We start from the raw sequence: 27,369 nt of genomic DNA on the forward strand, positions 1-27,369 counted from the left end.
TTAATAATATAATAATATATTATTATTATAATTATTGTTTTAAACTTATATATATTACATTGAGACTATATCTCTTTTATTCATTTGTTTCTATTGTTATTTCACATAATATTAATATATTGAGAATATATTATATTATTTTACTGGTTCTTTCAATATTATTATTTATTTAAAAGGATTTATTATTTTATTTTCTATATTAATTATTAAGATCTATTATCGGAATGGGGACATTACAATCCACCCTTCCCAAAATTGCTTGTCCTCAAGCAATTCAATTCTTTAGTGTAACTATGATATCCATCAAAGAACCCTGAAATGACAATTTAATGTTGAGGTTAGAAGGATCATATACAAATGAATTAATATTAAAATATTTCATCATAATAATCAATTTTAAAATGCATAAGAATAACTCAAAGGTGGACTTATCTTGTTTTATAGCAACACTCGTGATTGTCTTTACTAAGTGTTGTTTTCTCCTTGTATGTGTAAGCCTTGAGAGATATGGAGTCTATTTTAAATTCTTTCTTGGAATCACAACATTCAGTTACAATATCCTCTTAGTTTCAACACTCACTAAGAATGCTTTAGTCCAATCTTGACTACATGTCTTCAATCTCGACACATCGCTACGAATGTCCATGATGCTAGCCACACACTAAGAATGTCCTTGCTTTTTGACGCTCACTAGGAATGTCCTTCATTCTTAGCCCTCATTAAGAAACATTTATTAGGATATATAAAAACATAAGCATGCACAAAATATATATAATTAGTGTATGAAGACACGATGCAGACACCAAATATACACATTGATGCATGAAGACACGACGCAGACACAATGCATACACATGTTAAAAAGCTTTGGTAGATTCCTTCCTCTAATTACCATTTTCGTGTTACTGGTGACTAACTCCTTGACAAATAGAACTGCGTCATATGTTAGTACTCCAAAACCATGACAAGAATATTATTCAAGCTTGTAAGTCATTAACTCATATGATCCTAATTCCCAATTAAAGCCCTTCTTCAGGAGAAGTTGTGATCAGATGCTTAGCTCCTGGAGTGCTTCACAAGGCTCTAATTACTAGAACAGGTCTTCACTAAGCCCCATCTTCTCACGATGCTTCTCTTTAAGACCTTATGGATAATCAAGCTTGATATATCCATCCTTCCTAGGAGGCAATTCTTCCTCGTCCTAGGCCTTATTTATATCCATATGATTTTCATTAACAATGTGTACTGTCCTTCAGAGAATACTCGATTCCCTACCTCACTTCCTTAAGAGTATTCAATTATAGAATAGCTTGTGAAGTCATTAAGAAAGGTTAGCTCTTTGCCTTAATTCCTTCTAGGAATTACTATGCTTTATGTTCCTCTTATTAGTGGCTACTTGGAGTAGTCTATTTCTTCTTCCTCTCGATCTCAACAAATTCAATATTCTGCATGATGACAAGAACATGTCATGTATGGTTTAATCTGAGATGAAAGTTATTTGTTTAGATGATGATCAATCCTAAATGATTAATGTGCTGATGGACCTCATATTATTGTTTGCCAAAGGACTAGTGTTCACTTCTTCTTCCACAAGTTTGTTAAAAGGTTATCCACAATTTTGCTATAATGTTTTGTATAATTCAATCATTTGTCTATTACAAAGTATCTACAATCTTTTTACATACTTCACCTTCACTGATGATTCTTTGTTCTTATATGCTGATTTTAAGACTCGCCCTACAAGATGGCAAGATCATACTCTAATACCACTGTAATGTCCCTTGGTGTATATGCCTTAATTCCATATTTAAATGATAAATTCCATTGACTATGGATTCTAAAATGGATCAATTTATAATTGAATACATTGATTATTTTTCCTTTTAACAAGATAAACATTTCTAATATGAATAACTAATAATCTTGTTCTTTTCATCCATTTCATTTTAATTCATTTTGTTAACCCCTTGTTTCCATACGAGTTATATCTTATTAATACACTATCTTCTTCATAATGAATAAGTGATAACTTGTGTTCAGAACTAGATATATTATAATTTCTCTTTCTCTCCATCCAATTTAATTCTTACTTCTTCCTTATGACTCACATTTTGAATGGATAAATAAATGTCAATTTAGTTATGTTAACATCACGGCTAACTCAATTTTCAATTGTGTGCTGATTAAGTTCATAACTGTTGACTTGGTCTTTAGCAATTGATTGACCATTCATTGGTGGTTGGTATTGGATGTCTAATGTTAGAGATCTCTACTTGCTGAATGTATACAGTTACATCCCAATTTTTGCCCTAATTTTATATTTGCTCATAGCTATTAGATTGAACGTATTTTTCTTTCATAATCATGTAAAATAGGTAGTTATTTATATCTGTAGTATTAACTGTTAATGAAGATGGTCGTTATCCATTATTTGTCATGTGATGTTTTGCAGTTGCTTGGTTTTGAAATTATGGTTAATAATTAAATTCTTTAAATGTTGATATGAATATTATTATGGAATTTGTTATTATCGTGGAAGTATTGCATGGGTGATTGCGGGAGAAGATGAAGGGGGGAAGCATTGCTAAATGGGATCAACGGAATGGGATACTAGCCTAGTCCAGTCATCACAATTGATAGGTATGATCTTAAATTGCCTTGGCAAGGACCTAGTGACTTGAACTTCAAGATACAACTGAAGGACTGCATGAGCTATTAAATAAACAATTTAAAACATAAAATAAATTAATTAAAATATAATACATACCTCAAAGGATTTTGAATGATTTTTCACAATATTATTTTAATATATACCTATGTAAGTACATATAGATATAAATATAAAGTGACACCATAATATTATTTTCTTATAATATAATGATGCCACCTCACAAATATATCTATGTATACGTAGATAGATATAAACTAAAATATTTTTGATTTTTAATCTTCAAGTCTTCTTCCAACCTTTAGTCTTTCTTTTTCTTTCAAAAACCGATTTAACAATTAGCATTTTTAATTGGCGTTCAAAGAGCCAAGATATTCTTTCTGTTACGGAAGCCAAGGAGTCACGTTATTTCTTTTTAATAGAAGTTGAGAGTGAGAGGTGGATATATCTGTTCAAGCACCCAAGTACCTTTCTCAAGATCGACCCCCTCTATCTTTTCCGACTTCTTTCATCATTTTCGTCCTTCCTTTGCTCATATTTCTAGCTTCCACTTACCATTCAAATCTATGCAAACTTCAATCGAAATCTCTGCAGATTATAGTGTTGCCATTCTTGTTTTAAGATTGACGTATATTGTTCTTCCTTGCTGAAGTTGAGCTAGCATTTACATACTGTGGTTACGCCTAGTAATCAATTTGAAGAAGAGTTTGATACACAAGCATCTAGCAAGACTCGGACATTTCTAGAATTTATACCAAGTCATGTGTTTGATCATTTTCCATATACTGCTATAATTCCTTTAACAACTATTAATGCATTTTGATTTCCATAGCAATAAACTGCAGATTATGCTCATTCATACTTAAATAACCTAAGGAAGTTGCTACTATAAAGTATGTCTTGAATTATTTTTGCCATTGGAAATCAAAATCGAATGACTTTTATTTCTACAAGTCTTAAAGAATATAATCTCTCAAATCATAGATTGTGAAATGTTGGAAGCATCTAAATGTCATGAATTAACACAATAGAACCGATTGCTCTAAGATTCCAAACACCAAGGACTCACCGATTGTATAGCCATGAAAAGGTGAAGAGGTGAGATGAAATCTGCAATGACATGGAAGTGAAATCAGTTATGATACAATTAAAACCAAATAATTTTGCTTAATAGCTCATGCATGTACATATTGTTGTTTCCCTATTGTCAAGTCAAACGGTGGTGATCGGTATTACAATAATAGATAAGTCGGCTATTATTAGTTAATGGTGATCTTGTAAATATCTTAAGCTTTAGTTTGCTTTTGTTTTTTGCTTTCTCTAGAATAGAATGTTTCTATTCTTTACGATCATTCTTTTGTATAAATTGACCTCTCGATCTCTGTTAATAACAAGCAAGTATTTACCAATTACCTCATAATATGGTATCAAAGCTAATACTTGAATTTTTTCGGAAAAAATTATAATTTCTTCTTGAAATTATTTGTTTAAATTTTTTTGAAATTATTTTCAGTTAATTTCTCTAAAACCCGCCTAGGGTTTTCTACCTAGAGAAATTTGTATCAGCCTAAAATACTCGAGCTAGGGTTTGAACCCTCTGTGCCAATCGTGTGCTCATTTGCACATCAACTGAAAAATCGCATCTTTAGCTACTGCCATTTTTTTTGCTGCATATCTCATTTTCGACCCACGTGTTTCCTCTGCTCCAAAACAGTGAGTTGCAAACTCGTTTTTTTCTACAAATCGTGTGGAAACTTGAGCTGCAAGACAGGTCTGTTTGGAAAAAAAAAAAACAAGTTGCAGACTTGTTTTTTTTTTGCAAATCACGGCCTGCATCTACGTTTTTTCAGAACAAAAAAACGTCACTTTTTCCTGATCTTGTGACTTCCGGGCATCAATCTTTAATCTCTCTACCGTCCATGCAAAAAACACGCCTCAATTCTGAAGAAAAACGGGCATTTTTTGACCTGCAAAACACCATTTTTTGTTGTTTTTGACCTCCTTGGCTGCCGACCCATATTTTGCTCGAAACCCTAAATTTTGGGGTCGAAAAATTTTTTTGCTTGTAGATTCTTGGGTTTTTTGAGAGCTCAACCGAGTTGTGTCTATTTTCTCTAGATGCCTCAATTTTCGAGCCAGCAGATCCAGAAAACGACAACAGATTCCTTCTAGGTTTTTCGAGCTCTCTTCTAGGTCACTCTCTAATTCTTCTAGGTCTTTCGTATTTTTGCCTCAAAGAACGTGCCTTCACAGATTTTCCCAGTTTCTTATTGAAAAACATGCCATGGCATCTTTGATGAATATTTTGCTCGAGCATAATTCCAAATTCAATGGTCGCAATTATGGAACCTAGAGGCAGCGCATCATCACAATCTTTGAATATCGGAACACTGATCAACTTGTTCTGGGTGTTACGAAGCGTTCGACTTCTCCGGGTCCTGATCAAAATACATGGGATCTGAATAATCGAGAGGCAGCAATACTTCTCAAATTATCTGTAGCTGATGATCAACTTTCTCAAATTCCATCCGGCAAGACAATTGCCGAAATCTGGACAGATCTGAAAGGTCTTCATGAGACTTCCGACAAGAGCAAAGCCTTCTTTCTGAAAAACACTCTGTTTTCTATTGTCAAGGATGAGCGCACCACACTCCAAAAATACCTGAAGCAAATTCAAGAAATTCGTGATCAACTACTTGCCATCGGTCGCAAGATGCAGGAAGAGGATATTGTGGTAATCACTCTTCGGAGTTTACCAAAATCCTATAAGCATTTTATCGAGACTATCAACATCACATCTACTAGTGTTGATCTAAAGTTTACTGATCTTTGCACCGTGTTGCTTCAGCAAGATCGGTAGAAACAAGAGTTCAGTAGCAACATTCAAATTCAATCTGTTGGGAGGAATCTCATATTCCTTGATGTGTACTACGTTCCAGGGATGGAACTAAATCTACTCTCAGTCAATCAGCTACTACGACATTCTCCACACTTGGCAGTCACCTTCAGTTCACATCAGTGCACCATCATTGATCGGGCGACTAAGTCTACTATTGCAGTAGGTCTTGAGGATCATGATCTTTCCAGACTTACTGATTCCGGTGATTCTCAGCACTTAGCTATGGCTGCTCGGCGATCTTCTGTCAGCACCCTTTGGCATCAACGATATGGGCACTTAAATGTGCATTATCTCTCACAACTTGCTCGGGATGAGCTTGTTCTTGGTTTGCCAAAGATTCAGACTCAACACCTTGGAGTTTGTGATGCATGTCAAGCTGGGAAGCAACATCGCACACCATTCCCCAGTGGCGATTCTTGGCGAGCTTCTCAAGTACTTCAACTTGTTCATGTTGATATCTGCGGCCCTATGGTCACTCCTATTCTTGGGTACGGGTATTTCCTATTGTTTGTAGATGATTTCAGTACAAAAATGTGGGTGCATTTACTGTATTTCAGAAGTTTAAAACCTTAGTTGAAAAAGAGTCTGGTAAATCTATTATTACTCTTAGATCAGACAATGGGGGAGAATTTTGTTCTAATGTTTTCTCCAGCTTTTTGGATACACATGGCATCAAACGCCAGTTAACCACACCCCACACGCCACAACAAAACAGTGTAGTTGAACGTCGAAATAGGACAATCACCGAGATGGCTTGTGCCATGCTCGAACACAAACATGTTCTAAAGCAGTTTTGGGCAAAAGCAGTTAACACTGCAGTTTATCTATTGAATTGGTCACCCACAGTGGTGGTCAAACGTAAAACTCCAAAAGAGGTTTGGTTAGGTCGCAGGCCTAGAATCAGTCGCCTGAAGGTTTTTGGCTCCCTTGCTTTTGTTTGGATCCCTAATGCTTCACGCACTGAGTTGGATGCCAAGAGTCAGAAACTGATGCTTGCTGGATATAGCAGTCTTCACAAAGCCTACTGCCTGATTGATGTTGAGACATCTCGTCTCATATACAGCCGTGATGTAGTCTTTGATGAGCAGCGAGGACCATTCATGCCTGTTTCTCCTGTGCCTGATCCAGCAGACCAACCTATGCAGGTTCATGATTTGGAAAGTCAGCTTCCATTAGGTCCACTTGATGGGAGGGCTCCACTAGCTCCTGCAGCTCCAATTATTCCAGTAATCCCTGTACAGACACCTCCAGCTTCTCCTGCAGGATCACCTCGCTTTGTAGATGCTTCACCTAAGTTTGATCTAGCTTCTTCTAATGAGGATCTTGCTGATCAAGCATCTCCTAGTACTTCTATTGGTCATTCTCCTATCCGACCTAAGTGGTGGGCTAAGACGCTGATCTTCGTGATGATGAGCTCATTAATGGGAGAACTGCTCGAAAAAGAGCAAAACTACAAATTTTGTTAACTTTGCTTTTATGACCAACATTCACAGTGTGTTTGAACCTCAAACATATTCCGAGGCTAAAGGAATTTCAAAGTGGGAACAAGCCATGACATTTGAACACCAGTGCCTGCTGAAAAACAACACTTGGGTCCTTTCTGATCTTCCCCCAGGGAAGAAACCCATTAGTTGCAAATGGATCTACAAAATCAAATACAAATCGGATGGTACTTTGGATAAGTACAAAGCTTGTTTAGTGGCAAAGGGCTTTTCTCAGTGTCAAGGTATTGGTTATGAGGAGACCTTTGCTCCTACTGCAAAGATGAGCACCATCAGATTAGTCCTAGCCATGGCAGCACAGTTTGGCTGGAAGGTCCATCAAATGGACGTAAAAAGGGCTTTCTTGAATGGTGATCTCCATGAAGAGGTCTACATGACATAGCCTCTTGGTTTCAAGGTTGCTGGTAAAGACTATTAGGTTCTCAGATTGGTAAAAGCTCTCTATGGTTTGAAGCAAGCCACTCGAGCATGGTACATCAAGATTGATAAGTAACTCAGTGATCAAGGCTTCAAGAGGAGTTCTTCAGACTCAAATCTGTACATCAAAACTACTGACAGTGACATCATCCTTCTGGTTATCTATGTGGATGATCTGATCATCATTGACAATTTGGCATCTTTGATTCGAGGAATCAAACAGAAGTTATGTCAGTCTTTTGATATGACTGACCTTGGGCCCGTGCATTATTGCTTAGGTGTTGAAGTTTGGTAACAGTCTTTTGGTATATTCATCTCTCAGTCCAAATATGCCAGGGCCCTATTAGACAAATTCTGAATGCAGAATTGCAAACCTACATCTGCACCTATGGAGAAATGTCTCAAGTTATCAGCAAAGTCTAACTCTCCTTCCATTGATGATACTACATACAGGCATCTAGTAGGCAGCCTCATCTACCTCTCTACTACAAGGCCTAATATCAGCTTCACGGTCAGCTATATTTCATGCTTTATGATAGCTTCTAAGGCTAATCATTGGATGGCAGCAAAGCGTGTGCTTTGTTATCTGAAGGGCACTTCAAATTATGGACTTCTATACTCTCGGAGTTTTAATCCTAAGCTCAGTGAGTTCACAAGTTTAGATTGGGCAGGCTCTGTTGATGATAAAAAGTCAACATCTAGATATGTGTTCAGTTTGGGATCTGTTGCAGTCGCATGGACCAGCAAGAAGCAGCGAGCAGTTTCTCTCTCTTCTATAGAGGCTGAATACAAAGGGACTATTAAGGCAAGATGTGAAGTTGTTTGGCTTCATTGAATGCTTGGGGATATGCAGATGTCACCAGTAGGACAGACTACTCTGTTTGTTGATAACGAAGGCGTTATCAAGTTAGCATGGAATCCAGTCTTCCATGAACGAACCAAGCATGTGGATGTTCATTGTCATTACATACAACAGTTGGTTGAAGACGAGACTATAGATCTGTAGTATGTTCCTATCACAGATCAAACTGCAGAAATTCTCACCAAGCCTCTTGGTCCTGATAAGTTTGTCAAATTCAGAGGACAGCTTGGTGTGTTCGATAAATTAACCATTAAGGGAGGGTATTACAATAATAGATAAGTCGTCTATTATTAGTTAATGGTTATCTTGTAAATATCTTAAGCTTTAGTTTGCTTTCATTTCTTGCTTTCTCTAGAATAGAATGTCTTTATTCTTTACGATCATTCTTTTGTATAAATTGACCTCTCGGTCTCTGTTAATAACAAGCAAGTATTTACCAATTACCTCGTAATAATCAGGTCATTGAATCCATCAAAAAAAACCTTGGCGAAGGTCGTTTGGAGGCATGTTTTCCATCTATTCATCACTTGATATCAGAGGTGCTAGTTATGCAGACATGTCTGTCCATAATTGTGCAGACATTCTAAACACTAGAATGCTCAGGTGGCTAGACTAAAAGTATCCCAAGCCTGATCTCGGGGTAGGGAGGGTCTTTCTCATTCAATAAATTGTGTGGAGATAAGTATAATCTGAGGTTGATAGGTTAAACCTAAGTCAATGCTTCTCCTCTTACTGAAAGTCGAGGCTTGCACAACCAGCTAAAGACCCACCAAATAATACTTGTATATTTCTTTTCTTCTTTCCACTGTAAGCATTTACTCTACTTGTATGTAGAAAAAGATAGTTAATTGTTATTATAGTTATTGTTAAATACAGTTATTTTTAGTTAATCATTAATCTAGTTATTTCAGTTGATCATTGATATACTTATCTCAGTTGAACATGGTTATTTCAGTTAATCATTGATGGTTAAAACAGTTGATGTCATATGATAAGGAATTCAGTAATTTGTTCAAGGATTGTTTGGAAAATCTCTTTATAAACCGTCTTTATATGAAAAACCGTTTGTTACATATGGTATCACAGCACTGGGTTCGACACTAAACCTACGGAACACTACTTACTAGTAAACCTGAAAGTTCTTAGAATAAATGTACAAGATGCAAGTACATAAAACACCCCGCAAGAAGGCTCGACATCCCATCTTCTTGTACTTAATTGAAAACATGCCAAAATTCAACTACACTTGCTGTTCCATGCCCCAAGACAATGAAACTCTGAACTAGGCTTTGCAACAAATAAAGAAGGAAAGAGTCAGAGGGACTCCTACTCGTAAAGCAGCCTAAAGAAACAAACTAATTCAAAACTGGAACGCTCGTCAGGGCAACTCTCTTCTGCATTTCCACAGAGCCTAGATGGTGCAGGATATGTACTCTGAATCAGAACTAAATGCTAAGAAGCAAAATTTAGATTCGATAATGTAAACATCCTCAATAGAGGAATTTTTTGTAAATAAGGCTGCCATGAATGCAGCAGCAAAAGTATTAAAGTTAATTAATCAAATTGGTTTATTTATGTGTTATATTCAATTGCAAACTCTTTTAATTGTTGAAGGCACACTTAAAAATATGCATACAACAAATTAACGCAAAATTTTGTAAGTTTTAGGTTAAACCAGTAAACAAAGAAAATGAGCAACAATGAGAACGTTGTAGAGCATGACATGATCCGTGAAAACACACAATCATCCATTGATTTATTACTTCAGATTTTGCAAGAAACGCAATTGAAGTTGGATAATATGAAAAAAAGAATGAATGAGATGGCAGCCTAGATGGGGCAAAACCAAGATGAAATGCAATCCTCGCCTCCTCCCAGAATAGAGACAGAAGTCTCCAAATACAACAAGAAAACCTCTTCACCCACTCAAACTGAAAAACAAAAGAAACTAGAAATAGTGAGTGATCTGTCCACAGATATTAAGAAAATCAAACCACCCAAATTTATCGGTTCTGAATCCGAAGAGGATGCAAAGGCCTAGTTAACCGAAATGGAACAGTACTTTGAAATTAGGAACTTTTCAGAAACCTCAAAAGCGGTTTGGGGAATATACCACTTTACTAGAGAAGATGCTACATGGTGGGGAAACACCAAAGTTAAGCAAAACATTAAAACTACTGAAATTACTTGGGAAGAATTTGAAACCATTTTTAGGAATCATTGGTTGCCCCAAACTTTTTATGACCAAAAATTGCTGGATTTTCAAAACCTGAAACAAAGAGACATGACTGTACACAAGTACTGGGAGAAATTTACCCGACTACTAAAGTATGTACCACCATATCAACAAGATAGAAATCTGAAAGTGAGGAAATTCATTATGGGTCTGAATAATAGAATAGGAGGAGCAGTTGATGTTCTCACTCCTCGAACCATGGAAGAAGCTTTAGAGAAGGTTGTTCGACACGATTATAAAATCAAGAGAGATGACTCCATTCAAGATAATAAAAAGAAAACAAATTGGAATACTTTAGGTATAGATACTGGATCTCAGAAGAAACAGTTTAAGGATTACAAGTTTAGCAAGCCAGAATCAAAAGGAAATGGAATCAAGGATTTTTAAAGTAATTTTAGTACAAATAAAAATAATAAGAGCAATGAAAAGAAAGGGACACCTTCAGGATGATACAATTGTGGGGAAGATCATTATGCTAGTAAAAGCCCCATCAAATCCAACACCAATCAGCAGCACCAACCACCTCTTCCACAACAACAGCATGTTTATCAGAAAAGAATCCACGCAGCCCTTGACAATAGACAAGCAGAACAACAAATAGGCCCGATAGAAACTCTGGGTAAGATGGAACCCTATCTCTATTTTAATTGATACTAGAGCTTCTGAATGTTTTATATAGCCTAAACTATTAAGTAGATTTCCAAAGAGATCTAGTTTTATGGCAAAACCATGGACAGTCGAGTATGCAAACCAGACAAGGGCTAAGGTAGAGCAGTGTCTGTTTGAAGCTCCACTGGATTGAATCTGTATGCAGCACTTCTTGGGTCATATGACATTATTATAGGCATTAATTAGCTCAGTGAGCGTAAGGCCAAGGTGGATTGTCTTGCTAAAACTATAGATTGTTTGGATGATCAAGGCAAATCTGCAAGCATTATAGGGATTAAACATGAAAATAAATCAAAAAAGATATCTGCCATGCAACTTAAGAAATATGGAAGAAAGGGCTATGAGATTTTTGCAATAAGAGTTGAAGATATGAGAAATCCTATAAATGCCACATATGGTGATGACTACATTTTTTAAGATGGGGAAATCAGAGAATAATTAAGGGAGTCTCTTGAAGAGAAATATCCCTACCTAAAGAACTATCAGGATGTGTTTCCTAAAGAACTCCCGAGTCGACCTCCATCTCGCGTCTCCGATTTTACCATAGATTTGTTACCAAGAGCAGAACCCATTTCTCGAGCACCATATCATATGACCACCACAGAATTAATGGAGTTGCAAATACAATTACAAGATATGTTAAACAAAAAACTGATTCAGCCTAGTGTGTCACCATAGGAAGCCCTAGTACTGTTTGTTAGGAAGGAGGATGGAACCATGATATTATGCATAGATTACAGAATGCTCAATATGGTTACGATCAAGAACCGATATCCACTTCCGAGAATTGACGACCTCTTTGATCAAATAAAAGGCGCAATAATATTTTCAAAAATTGATTTGAGGTCAAGATATCACCAACTTTGTATTAAGGACGAAGATATTCACAGAACTTCATTCAGAACCAGGTGTGGGCATTATGAATTCACAGTGTTACCTTTCGAGTTAACCAATGCTCTAGCTGCTTTTATGAACTTATGAATAGCATATTCTAAGATTGCCTAGATAAGTTTGTATTGGTCTTTACAGATGATATTCTAATCTATTCAAAGAACGAAGAAGAACATCAAGAACATCTGAAAAAGTCTTACAAAAGTTAAAAGAACATAAATTATATGGAAAATTGTCAAAGTGCGCTTTCTATCAATAGGAAATTGAGTATTTAGGACACATTATATCAGCTTAGGGAATAGCTGTAGATCCGTCTAAAATCAAAGCAATTAAGGAATGGCCTATACCTAAAAATGTGACAGAAGTTAAGAGTTTCATGGGATTGGCAGGGTTCTATAGGAAGTTTGTCAGGAATTTCTCCAAGATAGCTTACCTGATTACATCACTTCAGAGAAATGAAAGGAAGTTTGTATGGACGGAAAAATGTCAATCAGCTTTTCAATGCTTGAAGGAAAAGTTAAACACAGCACCCATATTAAGAGTACCTAACCCACAAAAGAAATTCGTTGTTATAACCATAGTTGGAAAACTCGCCAAATGCAAAAACTCGCCAAGCCCCCCAAAAGTTTAATTGGGAAAAACTCAGCGATTTAAAAAAAAAAACTCGGGAACCTAAAAAACCGCTGAAATTTAATTAAAAATATATTTATTTTGCAAAATTTAATGAGAAGATGCATCTAATAAGTTAATTAAAGACAATACAAAAGAAAGAAACGAAGTTTAGATATATATAAATGTATAATGCGTACAAAATTGCATTCTCATGCAGAATGCTCATGGTAGGAAGCAAAATAGTAAATTACTAAATAGTTTCAATCTGTCAAACTAGAAGTAAATACTAAAAGTCTAAATACATCAATACAATTTGACAATGTCAATCACATCTTCCTCTTTCCACTTGCACTAGCAGGAAAGCGAGGGGGTCTAGTCCTAGAAGAAGTGCCCCGCACTGGGATAGGGCGTGAGCTACATGACTGTGAACTCTGTGGCTGTGCCCCCTCGCTCGACGTCCCTACTAACTGGCTCGGCGTCCTAGAAGAGGATGCATCTCCTCCTAATGGTAATACCTGATCCTCGCCTGAATCATCATCATCCTCGTCCTCATCCTCAATGTCATCCATAGTGAATTGAAAATCAGCGTTAGCCTCCCCCTCCATGGCCTGCCTCTCCAAATCAGCGATCTCATCTGGTGTAAACAATGGACTTGGCTCCTGTGCTGTCCAATCAGAATAAGGATCTATCTCATCTAGATCAAGCGGACCAGGTAGTTCTAAGAGCTGTACCTTTTTTATGCACAACTTAAGATTATAGTGCACATAAACAAAGTCATTAAGCCGTTTTTGAGTCAATCTGTTTCTTTTCTTTGTATGGATGGACTCAAATAAGCTCCAATTGCGCTCACAATGGGATGAGCTACAAGGTTGGGATAGGACTCTGAGAGCAAATTTCCTTAAATTGGGGGTATTGCCACCCCAACTTGCCCACCAAGCATCTGCAAAACAAAATTTAAAAAGTTATAAAGCAATAAAAAAAAAATCAGAAGCACAACTTATCAATTAGCAAAAATTTTAAAGTTTGACGCTTTACCTGGTGCTTGAGTAGATCTTGCTCTCTTTGCTAGCATAGAAGAGAACAAAGGACCCCTTGATTCCACATAGATTTGTTGTTCGGTCACAATAAGGTCTCTCTCCTCTTCACTTGATATCATTCTCTCAATGCATTTAGAGAGACCTTCCATGACCTCTCCATTAGGATCTGAGTAGGAATCATCAGCCCTAAAACAAATAGAAAATGATATCAAATCTTACTACACAACCTTAAAAAGTAAAGTAAAATAAAGACTTATTAAAATCTCAACTTCAAGGACAATCAATTATCATAGTACCTGAATTTGGGATTGAGGAAGTAGCCTGCTGCATGAATAGGTTGGTGGAGCATATTGTTCCACCTCCTATCAATTATTTCTCAAATGGGGTCAAATTTGAGACTAGCCCCGTGATAGTAACTTCTAACAGCCTCTTTCGCCCTATCCATGGCCTCATAAAGACCTCCCATTGGGGATTGCTGCCCATCACATGTGCGCAAGACTAGAACCAGGGGCAGAGACATCTACATTTGAAATTTGAAAAATACAAATTAGTTAATAACATAGTAAGTTATGAATTGATAATGAAACTTGAATACACTAAAAATATAATGAAGTTACCTCCACAATCTCCTTAGCCTTTGCAAAAAAGCTATCGTCAAACACTATTCGTGCCACAGCCTCTCCTTTGGGCTTCTTTGCGTAAGGTGAAGCAACCCAATCAGCACACACAAACATTTGCTTCAAAGCCAATATGTGGTCAAGAATTTTTTGCAATGTCAAGAAGACCGTTGCAAACCTTGTCATAGCAGGTCTCATCAAATCTTTGCCTTTAGTGGCTTTTCTCATCAAACTGAGAACCCATGGGTGATTATATATATATTTCGAGACTCGCCTAGCATCTTCCACAATTGGACTCACCCAATCAAGTTTTCCTATGTCTTCCAAAAGAAGGTCAAGGACGTGTGCTGCACAAGGTGACCAAAAAAGTGTGGGATGCCTCTCTTGGAGGATTCTACCTAAAAGATTAGCAAAAAATCAATAATCAATAACAAACTTTCCATATTTAGTATTTACAAATTACATCAAATCTAAATTGAATAATACCATTATCCAGATTCCATAGCATTACATTCATGATTCATATTGATTCAAATATAAAAAATTAAATCTACCTGCTGCATTATCTGTGATTATTTGCACCACATTCTCTATTCCCACCTCCATGACAACATTCTCCAACATTAAAGCCAATGTGGCTGCATTTTTCACTTTGTTGGAGGCATCGACAGATATCCAAAACACCACATCATCTTTGCAAGCAATCAAGAAGTTAATAATGGTTCTACTTCTTCCATCTGTCCACCCATCAGATAAAATGGTGCAGCCATACTTCTTCCACTCTTTCTTTTGGTCTTCTATCAACAATGTTGCCCTACCAACTGCTTTGTCAAGCAACCTACAAAATTTAAGTGTAAAATTAAATAAAGTGTAAGTGTTAGTAAAAAATTAGGAAATAAGTTATAACAATTAAGATTTAAAATATAACAATGAACTAAAGTGAATCACAATTATTTACAATTACTAAATAGTAAAATACTAACCTTCCACTCATATCCTTGCGATTAGGCGGCTTGTACCCTTTGCCTGATATTGTCATTGCATTCACCATATTGACCCAATAGGGACTATCAGCGGCATTCATTGAGATATTGTTGAAAAACCAAAAATCAGCTGCTGCAATATCAGTTTGCTCATGCACCTCCTTAAACCATGTAGTGCCCTCTAATGATCGTTGTGCTCCAGGTGTGTTCTTGGGCACAAAATAACCACCTATCCCTGATGGGGATCCGGATGGTGATGATGAAGAAGTAGGAGATGTAGAAGAAGTGGAACCGGTAAATGAGAAATTTTGTTTGCGGATCCGTGGGCCACGAAGAGATCCTGGTATGTTCTCAAGTGCTTCTTCTTCCTCTTGCATATCAAAAGGAGCTCCTTCTGATTCAGCTATGGCTGCCCTCATAGCTAATTTTGCCCTCTCCCTATTCAATTTTTTCTCTTCAGCAGCTGCAAGTAGGGCATGGATGAATCTTTTTTCTTCATCAGTTACCTTCAGACAAGGATTTGAGTCATGTTTTTTTATGCCTGCAAGGTGGTATTTGAGGCGGTTTATGCCTCCAGAAATAATTCTCTCACATGGAATGCATATCACCTTCCCAATATCATTTGGATTTGGAGCTTCATAGGCATACCGCCATGCCTTATCTCTTGCATTTTTACGCCGAGTGCCTATATATCCAAATGGGCATGGTGTTTGTGGCCACTCTTCTTGCGGATTTGTCATTTTTTTAATGGTTGACCGCTGCCCTACACATAAATATATAGAAAAATGAATAAACAAAGTTAGAACTTAGAAGCTAGGGTTTCAAATGATTCAAAGTTTCAAACTTCAAACTTCAACCATATCCTTAGCAAACAACAAACTTCAACCATATCCTTAGAAGCTAGGGTTTCAAATCAAAATGATTCAAAATGATTTTAAATGATTTGAAAACATTTACAAACAAGTTAACAACAACAAAAACAAAAGAACATTTGTTATAAAACTATAAAAAGTTTTCAATCTATGATAAGATGAACATACCTGAAAAGAAATTTGTCTTCTAAAATCGGTTAGAATCCTCTACAATCCACTCAAATCCGCCTTGAATCACTTGCAATCAGTCAAAAATGCCTCCAAACCTTCTTCTCTTCACTCCTCAAGGCTCTAAACAATCCAAATACAAGAAAAAATGAGAAAAAAACACATTCACTGCTGCTTTAATCCGTCACAGGCCGCAAGTGAAAAACTCACCAGAAAATCGAGAGTTTTTTTTAAAAACTCGCCGAGTTTTTTGCGATTACTCGCCGAGTATTCGGCGAGTTTTTACCAGTCTGCCGAGTTTTTGAATCGGCGAGTTAACTGGTGAAAAACTCGCCGAGCTAGGAAACTCGATGAGTAGCGAGTGTGCTAATGTAAGATGAGTAGGTAATTGCATACAAATCTAGGAAATTGAAAAATAATAAGTAGAATTACGCCCCTCATGATCTGGAATTAGCAGCTATTGTTCATTCTCTTCAAATGTGGAGACATTACTTGATTGGAAAACCTTTTGATCTACAATCCGACCATCACAACCTAAAATATATTCTTACTCAACTTAATCTTAATGCTAGACAAAGAAGATAGCTGGAATTTTTAGCAAACTATGAATTTGATTTATATCAAAGGCAAGGAAAACAAAGCAGCAGATGCGTTAAGTAGGAGGAGACACATTTCTGCAATGGCTACTGTAAATTTCAAATTTAAGGGACCAGATATTACAACATCTAGAGCATGATGAATTTTATGTAGAGATCAGCTTATCTCTCATCAAAGACCCACAAGATCCCAAGTATTCAGAATTTAGGATAGAAGAGAATGGACTATTAAGATATCATGACAGGATTTATGTACCCAACAAAACTAATCTTCTAAGAATGATTCTGGAAAAATCTCATTCAGCTCCATATTCAAGACATCCTGGAGTAACTAAAATGTTGTCAAATATAAAACCTCTATATTTTTGGAAAGGAATGAAAAAGGAGATAATAGAATTTATGACAATATGCTTGGAGTGTCAAAGAGTAAAAGTAGAACATCGATACCCAGCCGATCTTTTGCACCCAAATGAGGTACCATAATGAAAATGGTAGATAATTTCCATGGATTTTGTACAAGGATTATCTATGAACATGGAATAGACACAATACCATTTTGGTAGTAGTAGATAGATTGACAAAAGTTGCTCATTTTATACCAGGAAATCTAACTGATGGAGCACCAAAAATTGCTCATAAATTCATAAAGGAAATTTTCAGATTGCATGGAGTTCCAGAGAAAATTATTTTAGATAGGGATGCTAGGATAAATTCCAGATTTTGGCCAACATTATTGTCAGCATTAGGTACTAAACTAAACATCAGTTCAGCTTATCATCTTGAGACACATAGTCAAACAGGAAGAGTAAACCAGGTATTAGAAGATCTTTTGAGAGTTTACTGTGTGGATTGGCAATATCAGTGGGAAACGTATTTACCATTGGTAGAATTTTCTTATAACAATTCCTTCCAATCCACCATTAAAATAGCCCCCTTTGAGGCTCTATATGGCCGCAAATGTAGAGCTCCTGTGAGCTGGAATCAATTGTGTTAGTTCCCAAAACCGCAAATTGGAATCCTATGAGCCTTGCCTGCTCGATGCTGGGATGTCCAACCAGTTAAGGCCAGCTTGACAGGATTGATCAATGCGATCCAAATCCCCTGCACTTTTGGCTCTACAAAACCAAGGTAGGTGTACACCTGATCATGGACAAAACACTTAGATCCAGGAGACCTAAAGCAAATCAATTAGAATGTGAATGTAATGAAAGCTTCCAAAATGGCAAGAATTATGGAAAGCTTTAAGCTTGCAATTTATGAACTAAGAATAATAAATGAATGTATGAATGTTTTCAAATAAGAATAAGTATAGATTAATGCAACAAATGAATATATTAATTCCTCAAAGGAAAGAAATGAAGCAGTTGCCAACATATGGATTATGAATCAAGAGTAATATAAAGACTAGTGCTTAATTCAATGGGCAATCAGAGTCAATATTATAAGTTGAAATGTACAACTTTATAAAGTTCAATATACTTAAACTATAAACAAATTAATAATCTAGACACGACGGATCAATTATATGTATGCAATTTTAAACTAGTCTAGGATGCACTTTAACTCCTATGATATGGAGAGACAAACTAGACGAAAATACGGAAATAATTAAATATTTCACAATATTGATGTTTATCAAGTTTAAAATGCAATAATGACCTAGTCAACTTGTCCAAACATTAAAACATTTATAGAATTTAATAAATAATTATAAAGGACACAACTTAATAATATTTCAACTCCAAAATGAATCAGGTATTTGATAGAGGAAAGAATCAATGTTCATTTTTGGGATGCCTGGGGCCACTCAATTTCACTGCGCATCATGTTAAGTAATGGATGCTCGATCTACTCCTCCAGAGATACCTAGAATCTCATTACGCCCACAAAGGGCATATGTCCCCAATAAAACCCATTGATGGAGCCCAAATTTTTGCAAATTGGGGCATTTATTTTTTCAAATTTGTGAAGGCTTAATCAGACATGTGAGATGGAAGGCTTAATGGAAGCTATATGATCAAAACAATAACAAATCCATGTTAGCATCTTCGGTGGAAGAGTATATATGTTGATATGAAACATAAGTCATTGAAAAAAGCAATACCATTCTTTGAACTGATCAATGTCAGATATACATAGCAAAATGATTATGCATAAAAGCCTAATAAATATGGAAATCAAAGGCAAACCTATGGAAGAATAAAATGACCAGAATAATGAGAATTTCCACTCGGCAATAAGAAAGGGAGGATAATAGTCAAAACAGACCAGTAATGTTTCTTGTAGAAGTTTACATCAAGCAATAGCAATTGGCACTGTCTAAGTATGTGGTTGAAGCTACAATAACACAAAAACAATACCGTTGTTGATAGCCAGGGATATGGCACCCCTAATCAAGTATGGAGTGTATATGATAAGAGGTAGTGAGTTTTGAGTTTGATTTAATTATATGAAGTAGCCACTGAAGTAATTGATTAGCGATATTTGATGGTGGGCATATTTGAATATCAAAAGCGGCCCAATTTTTTCAGGAAGATAGTTCATGCAATATCCCAATGATTTTCTCAGATAATAGTATAGAGAGGCTTTATATGATGAGACTAAAAGGATGTTGAATGTATCCACTTGACTCTTATGACTTTATTGAACATCTGATGTGCATAGTCCATCATAGAATCAATACGGATCTGAGTCGATTGAATAGAAAAAAAATAAGCAACATCAATGACAAGCATGAACAGTTGATAGGGGAATTCAAGGTCAATCGAATGAGTCACCGAGATTGGGAAATCAGACATTTTGATGATTCATCATACAAGCTACAAGCACCTACTAGACTCAGCATCACCCTTTATACATTTTCTTGTATCTTCAGATGTACACAGGAATCAATCAGTTTGAAGGGAGGCGCCTTTTTATAATATCACAAACCTTCATGAATCATCACAATGATGATTTTGAAGGACTCTTCCAAGCTAAACAATCTTTATCAAATAGGTCCTATATTGCTGTCACCGGGAGGAAAAAAACGTGAGTCTCCATTGGTATATGCATGCCATGGCACATTGGATCAATTCTTCACCAAAGTTATTCATTAGCACACTTCACAGATTTTCCTCAAGGCGAGAATGTACACAAAAGATTAAGACTTTCACCTATCATAGATGCATCAATATATACAGCAATAGCATGTCCATACAAAAACACAAATGGTGTCAAGACCTTGTGCATAGAAATTTGCAGGTTGAAAGGATAGCACCAAGAGCGAAGGTTCCATCCAAATTTGCAGAGGGCAGGAACGTTTGGAGTTTTCCATCCACGATAATGGAGAATTATGTGGCTATGTCTTCCAGAACCACCAAAGCACAGGACTTTTGTCTATTATCAGCCTTGTTTAATCATTGTTATCTAACGATTGTTGTTGTTGCAAGATAAAGAATCACCATGGAGGCACAGAATTCAAACCAAGCCATCAAATCGATGAAGGAATCCTATAGAATGGAATTTCATTCAAACGGCAATATGAAAGACGCCACTTCATAGATAGTAAGGGACCGATGTCCAATGAAGGCGCATGTTGAATGAGAAGGCCATGGGAATTTGGAGAGTAAGGACACAAGTCACCTAGTAGCCTGTGTAGATGCGCGAGGGAAGCAGGAGTATGTACGAAGGAGCCTTTGCGGATACTAAGAATGAAGTTTTATTTTATTCCAATATCGTTCAAACCTTTCAAAACCAATCCTGATTAACAGCAAAGACAAAGAAATAAGATTGCCAAGTCATGGTTACTCTTTATCAAAATTACATTAAAGTTTCATATTCAGTTAATTGTTATGAAAGGGTGCAATGTTTGGAAAGGCAACCGATATCTTTTGATCTTCTATAAATATATGATGTAAACTCAAACAAGAGACAATTCATATTTATATTTTAAAATCTTATATATTATGATGCACTTATGATGTATTATATTCTCACATTGGCGAACAAATGAATTCTTGAACAAAGCCCGTGGATTGAATTATTGGGTGAATTTTGTGTGATCCAGATAGATTTGCAATAGATAGATCATCTGTAAGGAGTGTATTTATTGCAATTTTATTTCCGGCATAGTTATTTATTTGTAAATTTTGGAGTTGAAATATTATTTAGTTGTGTCCTTTATAATTATTTATTAAATTCTATAAATGTTTTAATGTTCAAACAAGTAGAATAGGTCATTATTGCATTTTAAACTTGATAAACATAAATATTGTGAAATATTTAATTATTTTTGTATTTATGTCTAGTTTGTCTCCATATCACAAGAGTTAAAATGCATCCTAGACTAGTTTGAAATTGCGTACATATAATTGATCTGTCACATCTAGATTATTAATTTGTTTATAGTTCAAGTACATTGAACTTTATAGAGTTGTATGTTTCAACTTATAATATTGACTCTTATTGCCCATTTAATTAAGCACTAGTGTTTATATTACTCTTGATTCGTAATCCATATGCTAGCAACTGTTTCATTTCTTTCTTTTGAAGAATTAATATATTCATTTGTTGCATTAATCTATACTTATTTGAAAACATTCATACATTCATTTATTATTCTTAGTCCATAAATTGCAAGTTTGAAGCTTTCCATAATTCTTGCCATTTTGAAAGCTTTCATTACATTTGCATTCTACTCGATCTGCTTTATGCATCTTGGATCTAAGTGTTTTGTCCAAGATTAGCTATACCCACCTTGGTTTTGCAGAGCCAAAAGTGCAGGGGATTTGGATCGCATCAATCAATCTCGTCAAGTTGGCCTTAACCAGTTGGACATCTCAACATCAAGCAGGCAAGTCTCGTAGGATTCCAATCTGCAGTTTTGGGAAACAACCCAATTGGAAGATAGAATTATTGTTATGGAAAAATAGATAATCCAAAATCCTCTGAGATTGAAGGAAGCCAATGACAGACAGAAAAGTTATGCACATGCAAAAAAAACACCTAGAGAATTCTTTGTGGGAGAAAAGGTGATATTAAGAGTAAAACCTCAAAAGAGTACTATCAAGTTTGGTAAGAATGCCAAGTTAGCCCCAAGGTATGTGGGACCCTTTGAAATATTGAAAGTTGTGAACCCAGTAGCCTACAAAATTGCCTTACCACTAACCCTTGCAAGGATGCATGACGTCTTCCATGTGTCATACCTTAAGAAATACATTACTCATCATGATCATATAATTGATTGGAACCTATTATAGGTGCGAGAAACAAGGGTGGTGGAAATAGAACCACTCAGAATATTCGACGTGCGTAAGCTACGCTTACGAAATCAAGAGGTGATTCAATGCAAGGTCCAATGGGATCAATATGCAGAGGATAATGCCACCTAAGAAGATTATCACGAAATCTTTCAAAAATACCATCTTTTCTCCAAGGCTAGAACTTGAACATTTGCTTTCTTGAAATAATCTAAATAGATACTATTTAAGTTTTGTTGTGATATTTATCGGGGACGATGATGAAAAATTTAAGGAGAGTATGTTACATCTCAATTTTTAACCTAATTTTAAATTTGCTCATAGCCATTCGATTGAATGGATATTTCTTTCATAATCATGTGAAGCAGGTAGTTATTTATATCCGTTGTAGAAACTATTAATGAAGATGGTCGTTATTCATTATTTGTCATGTGATCTTTAACAATTACTTGGTTTTGGAATTATGGTTAATAATTAAATTCTTTAAATGTTTATATGAAAATTATTATGGAACTTGTTATTATCGTGGAAGTATTGCATGGGTGATTACAGGAGAAGATGAAGGGGGGAAGCATTGCTAAATGGGATCAACGGAATGGGATACTAGCCTAGTCCAATCATCAAGATTGACAGGTATGACCTTAAATTGCCTTGGCAAGGACCTAGCAACTTGAACTTCAGAATACAACTGAAGGACCACATGAGCTATTAAATAAACAATTTGAAACATAAAATAAATTAATTAAAATATAATACGTAACTCAAAGGATTTTGAATAGATCTTTCACAATATTATTTTAATATATCCCTATGTACGTACACATAGATATAAATATAAAGTGACACCATAATATTATTTTCTTATAATATAATGATGCCACCTCACAAATATATCTACGTGTACGTAGATAGACATAAACTATAATATTTTCGATTTTTAATCTTCAAGTCTTCTAACCTTTATTCTTTCTTTTCTTTTACAAACCGATTTAACACTTGGCATTTTTCATTGGCATTCAAAGAGCCAAGATATTCTTTATGTTACAGAAGCCAAGGAGTCACGTTATTTCTTTTCAATAGAAGTCGAGAGTGAGAGGCGGATATATCTATTCAAGCACCCGACTACCTTTCTCAAGACCAACTCCCTCTATCGTTTCCAACTCCATTCATTATTTCCATCCTTCCTTTGCTCATATTTCTGACTTCCACTTACCATTCGAATCTCTGCAAACTTCAATCAAAATCTTTGCAAATTATAGCGTTGTCAAACTTGTTACAAGACTGTCGTATATTGTTCTTCCAAGGGTAACGTGACTCGCCACGAGTCGAGCGAGTCTCCTGAGTCGATGAGTCACCAATGGCCTACCGGGTCAAAATGACCCATGACCTAGGCTCGACGGGTCAAGTGATGAATTTTTTTTAATATTTTTTTTAATTCTTTGTTATTATTATAACTCTAAAAGGGCTTTCATAACACTCTAATTTAAATCATCAAGGAGTTTATAGGAGCTCTTCTCAACACTTCCCAAAGCATTTCAAAGAGGTAAGAGTTGATTTTTAAAATTTTGATGATTTTTTTCTCTATGCTTATGGATTTTTTGGATGAATATTTTTTGTATGTTTATGGGTTTTTTTTTAACTTTAGATCTTCATAAAATACAATGCTTAAATGGTAATAATAATCTAAAATGTCTTATTGCAGCAACCTTTACATTTTTCCTTATTCATAATGGCTCCTAGAGGTAAAAAAAACCCAAGCTCTCTAAAGGCGATAAAAAAGATGAGTGTTGGAAGTACACCATAGACTTTCCAGGTAGAGGTGGAACTCAAACAAAAGGTCGTTAATAGTGGGGGGATAATTAGATTGAAATACCATATTGCTGGCATGCATGGTCATGATACTGAGCCTTGTAGAGCTGCAACTGTTGAGGCTCAACATTTTTATTATGTTGCCTTAAAAAAAAATGAACAAGGAATTAAAACAAAAACAATTATAGCATAGTTAGCTCAAATTGGTTCCAATTCCCTTCCACGCTTATCTGGAAATGTTTTTGTGTCTAACTTTACACCCCAGCTAGGTTCAATAGGTTGTGTTGGAGAAGGTTCTTCCCTTCCCCCCTATCATCCTAGTGCTTCTGCTAGTCGTACTTTTTCTAGATCTATTCCTTGCACTGCTAGTGGTGTTGCGGCTGCTGCCCCTTCTAGTACTACTAGCTTTACCTTTCGTCCTAGAGTCAGAAAATCTAGGTTGGACAATTTTTTTGTACCGTGTTCCACTCCTGGTGCACAACCCTCACTTGAGAGCTTGGGCTGGAATAGGGAGATCCATGAAGCTGGAATAAGAGCAATTTGCAAGTTTTAGTTTTTCTGCAACATTCCATTTATAGCAGCCAGCTACTTCATTTATATTTGATTGTTTTATGTTTTTATCTCTTACGTTTTAAAATATAAATTCAATTTTATAATTTTAACTAGATGTTGAAAATTTGAAATATGCTAATTAAAATGTTTTTATAAATGTAACAGGACTCCTTATTGGTGGGGGATGATTGATACGGTTTCTATCTGTAGTGCGGGGTTCAAAGCCCCCACTGAAGATGAGTTGAGTGGCCCCCTCTTAATAGAAATGGTTGAAGAGACTTGAGTTGAAGGACCATAGAAAGATTTGGAGCCAAAAGGGGTGTACCATTATGACGGATGGATGGACAGATAGGAGGAATAGGACCCTCCTAAATTTTCATGTTTCTAGCAAAAGTAATTCATCATCCTCTACTTCTTGAAGTCTAAAATTTAATGTATTACTGAATAACTAAAATTTTGTTTTATTGACTATTGATTCTTGAATGATAATTATTTTGTTTAATTTTCACTTTCAGGATCCACCATGTTTTTGAAGTCTATAGATGCTTCCTCACATGTCAAAAAATGCAAAATTCTTATGTGAGGCTATTGAGGAGGTCATAAGAGACGTGGGGGAAGAGAATGTTGTCCAAGTGATGACTGATAATGCAGCTAATTATGTTGTTGTAGGTAAAATTTTAACTTCTAACTTTCTAAATTCTAAAAAAATTATTTTAGTTTTTCATTAAATTTGAAATTTAAAAGTTTTTTAATACATCAAAAATTTTCATTGTTTGCTAACTAATTTAAAATTGTTGCAGGAAAACTTTTGATGGAGAGACACCCAAGAACCTTTTGGACTCCATGTGCAATCCATTGCCTCATCCTCATGTTAAAGGATATTGGCAAGCTTGAATGGGTGAAATCATGTGTTGCTAAGGCCAAAAATCTTTGTAAGTTCTTCTATAATCATGACTTGGTCCTCAGCGTTATGAGGGAATACACGAAGGGAAAGGAGTTGGCTCATCTTGGTATCACAAGATTTGCCTCTAATTTTATCACACTAAAATCCTCGTTGAGTTCAAGATTAGCTTTGAGGTGCATGTTTGTTGATTCAGAATGGAGTTCCTCCTCCTTTGCCACTACCCCTGCAGGGATAGATGCAACAAAATGCATTTATGATGAAGAAGGTTTTTGGGAGCCATGTTCGAAGATTGTGGAGGTAATTTAAATTCTAAAAGTTGAACTCTTAAAATTTTATAAATTAATTTATCTCATACATATTTTTGTTTTATTTTCATTGTGCAACTTTGCAAAGTTTCATCATTCAATAAATTGTTTTTTTGTTTAATTCTTTTGTAGATCACTGAGCCCCTTGTAGCCCTCCTACGAGTTGCTGATGGGGAGAAGCCCTCTACAAGCTACATATATGAGGGCATGGATAGGGCCAAGGAGGCTATTAAGGCCAAATATGTAGGAGTTAAGGAAAACTATGGCCCTATTTGGGACATTATTGATAGGAGATAGCAAAATCAGCTTCATAAGCCCATCCACGCAACAGTCTATTACCTCAATCCGGCATACCGTTTCCGTGAAGATTTCAAGGCAGATGAGAAAGTTCTTAGTAGCCTATACACTGTGATATCAAAGATGGCCACTAATGCCACAGATATATTGCTTGAGATGGATGCCTATAATAATGCATCAGCGCCCATTTTTTCAAGTCAAATTTTGCAAAGAAGGTTGTACAAAATTGCAGCCAACTAAAAATTGTAGCATAAGCCTTATACAATCTAGTTTGTAAATTTCTAACTTTAAAGTTCAAATTTTGAAATGACACTAATATTTTTTTCTTTTCCTTTTTTCAAAATTCAGATAGATGTTAGCAAATGTTTGGGCCTTCAACCAAAAACCTTCAGCAAATCGCCATCTGCATAATGAGCCAGCCAAGTAATGCTTCTGGATGTGAGCGCAACTGGAGCATGTTCGAGCACATCCACTCAAAGAGGCGTAACAGGTTCTCTGTGGAGAAAATGAATATGCTAGTCTTTGTGCATTACAACCTGCACATTAGGACCAAGGAGATTTTGGATAGTGACAACTCTCCGATTACTCTAGAGGAGGTTGATCCAGAGTCTGAGTGGATCATTGAGGCTATCAAAGCTGTCTTTGATGATGAGGACCTAGAGTGGGTTGACGAGGCAGATAGAGAGGCTGAGGCCGTGGCTATGGCAGCAGAGGATTAGAGAGCTCCAGTTGTTCCTAGTGGCACCTCACAGGCATTAGCAAAAATAGAGACTACAATTGATCCTAGAGGCACCTCACAGGCTGATGCTATGGCTAATCAGTCATCCAGAACCTACCTTAGACGCCTTACTAAGAGGCATTTTATAGATTATACTGAGCTTGAGGTTGAGGTTGGGGATGAGGATGACGATGAGGATGACGATGACAATGATGACGACGATGATGATGAGGATGACGATGACAATGAGGAACATTTGATAATGACTATTGATGTGTTGGATTTCATAAAACATATACATTTTGATAGGTTGCATGGATTTATCATGTTATATATCTATGTTTTACTTTTATAATATTTCCTTCAGCTATTGTTTAGTTACTAGTATTTAGCAATTTACCTTTGTAGTATTGTACTTATGTAATCGATGTATGTTTAACTTTTAAGTATGTGCATTATGATCAAATTATCTTTTATTTAATGATGTTATTGTGTCTTTAAGCTTTATTCAATAA

General features: G+C 35.9%; 2 protein-coding genes across 8 annotated transcripts in view; both read right to left on the minus strand.

The window, feature by feature from the left end:
* The window catches only part of DEG7 (DegP protease 7), a 249,233-nt gene that overhangs the window by 171,838 nt on the left and 50,026 nt on the right, over positions 1-27,369 (minus strand). The gene's annotated exons all lie outside the window — the stretch shown is intronic.
* Positions 12,911-14,410, minus strand: LOC149576532 (uncharacterized). Its single transcript, XM_089816326.1, has 3 exons — positions 14,090-14,410; positions 13,792-13,979; positions 12,911-13,696 (listed from the first exon to the last, which is right to left on the minus strand). Exons 1-3 carry the CDS (start codon positions 14,140-14,142, stop codon positions 13,083-13,085), a joined length of 855 nt encoding a protein of 284 aa, XP_089672452.1. The 5' UTR covers positions 14,143-14,410; the 3' UTR covers positions 12,911-13,082.

Source organism: Cupressus sempervirens, chromosome 1 (assembly GCF_028749045.1).
Source record: "Cupressus sempervirens isolate cs-2001-9-10 chromosome 1, ASM2874904v1, whole genome shotgun sequence".
NCBI classification, from domain to species: domain Eukaryota; kingdom Viridiplantae; phylum Streptophyta; class Pinopsida; order Cupressales; family Cupressaceae; genus Cupressus; species Cupressus sempervirens.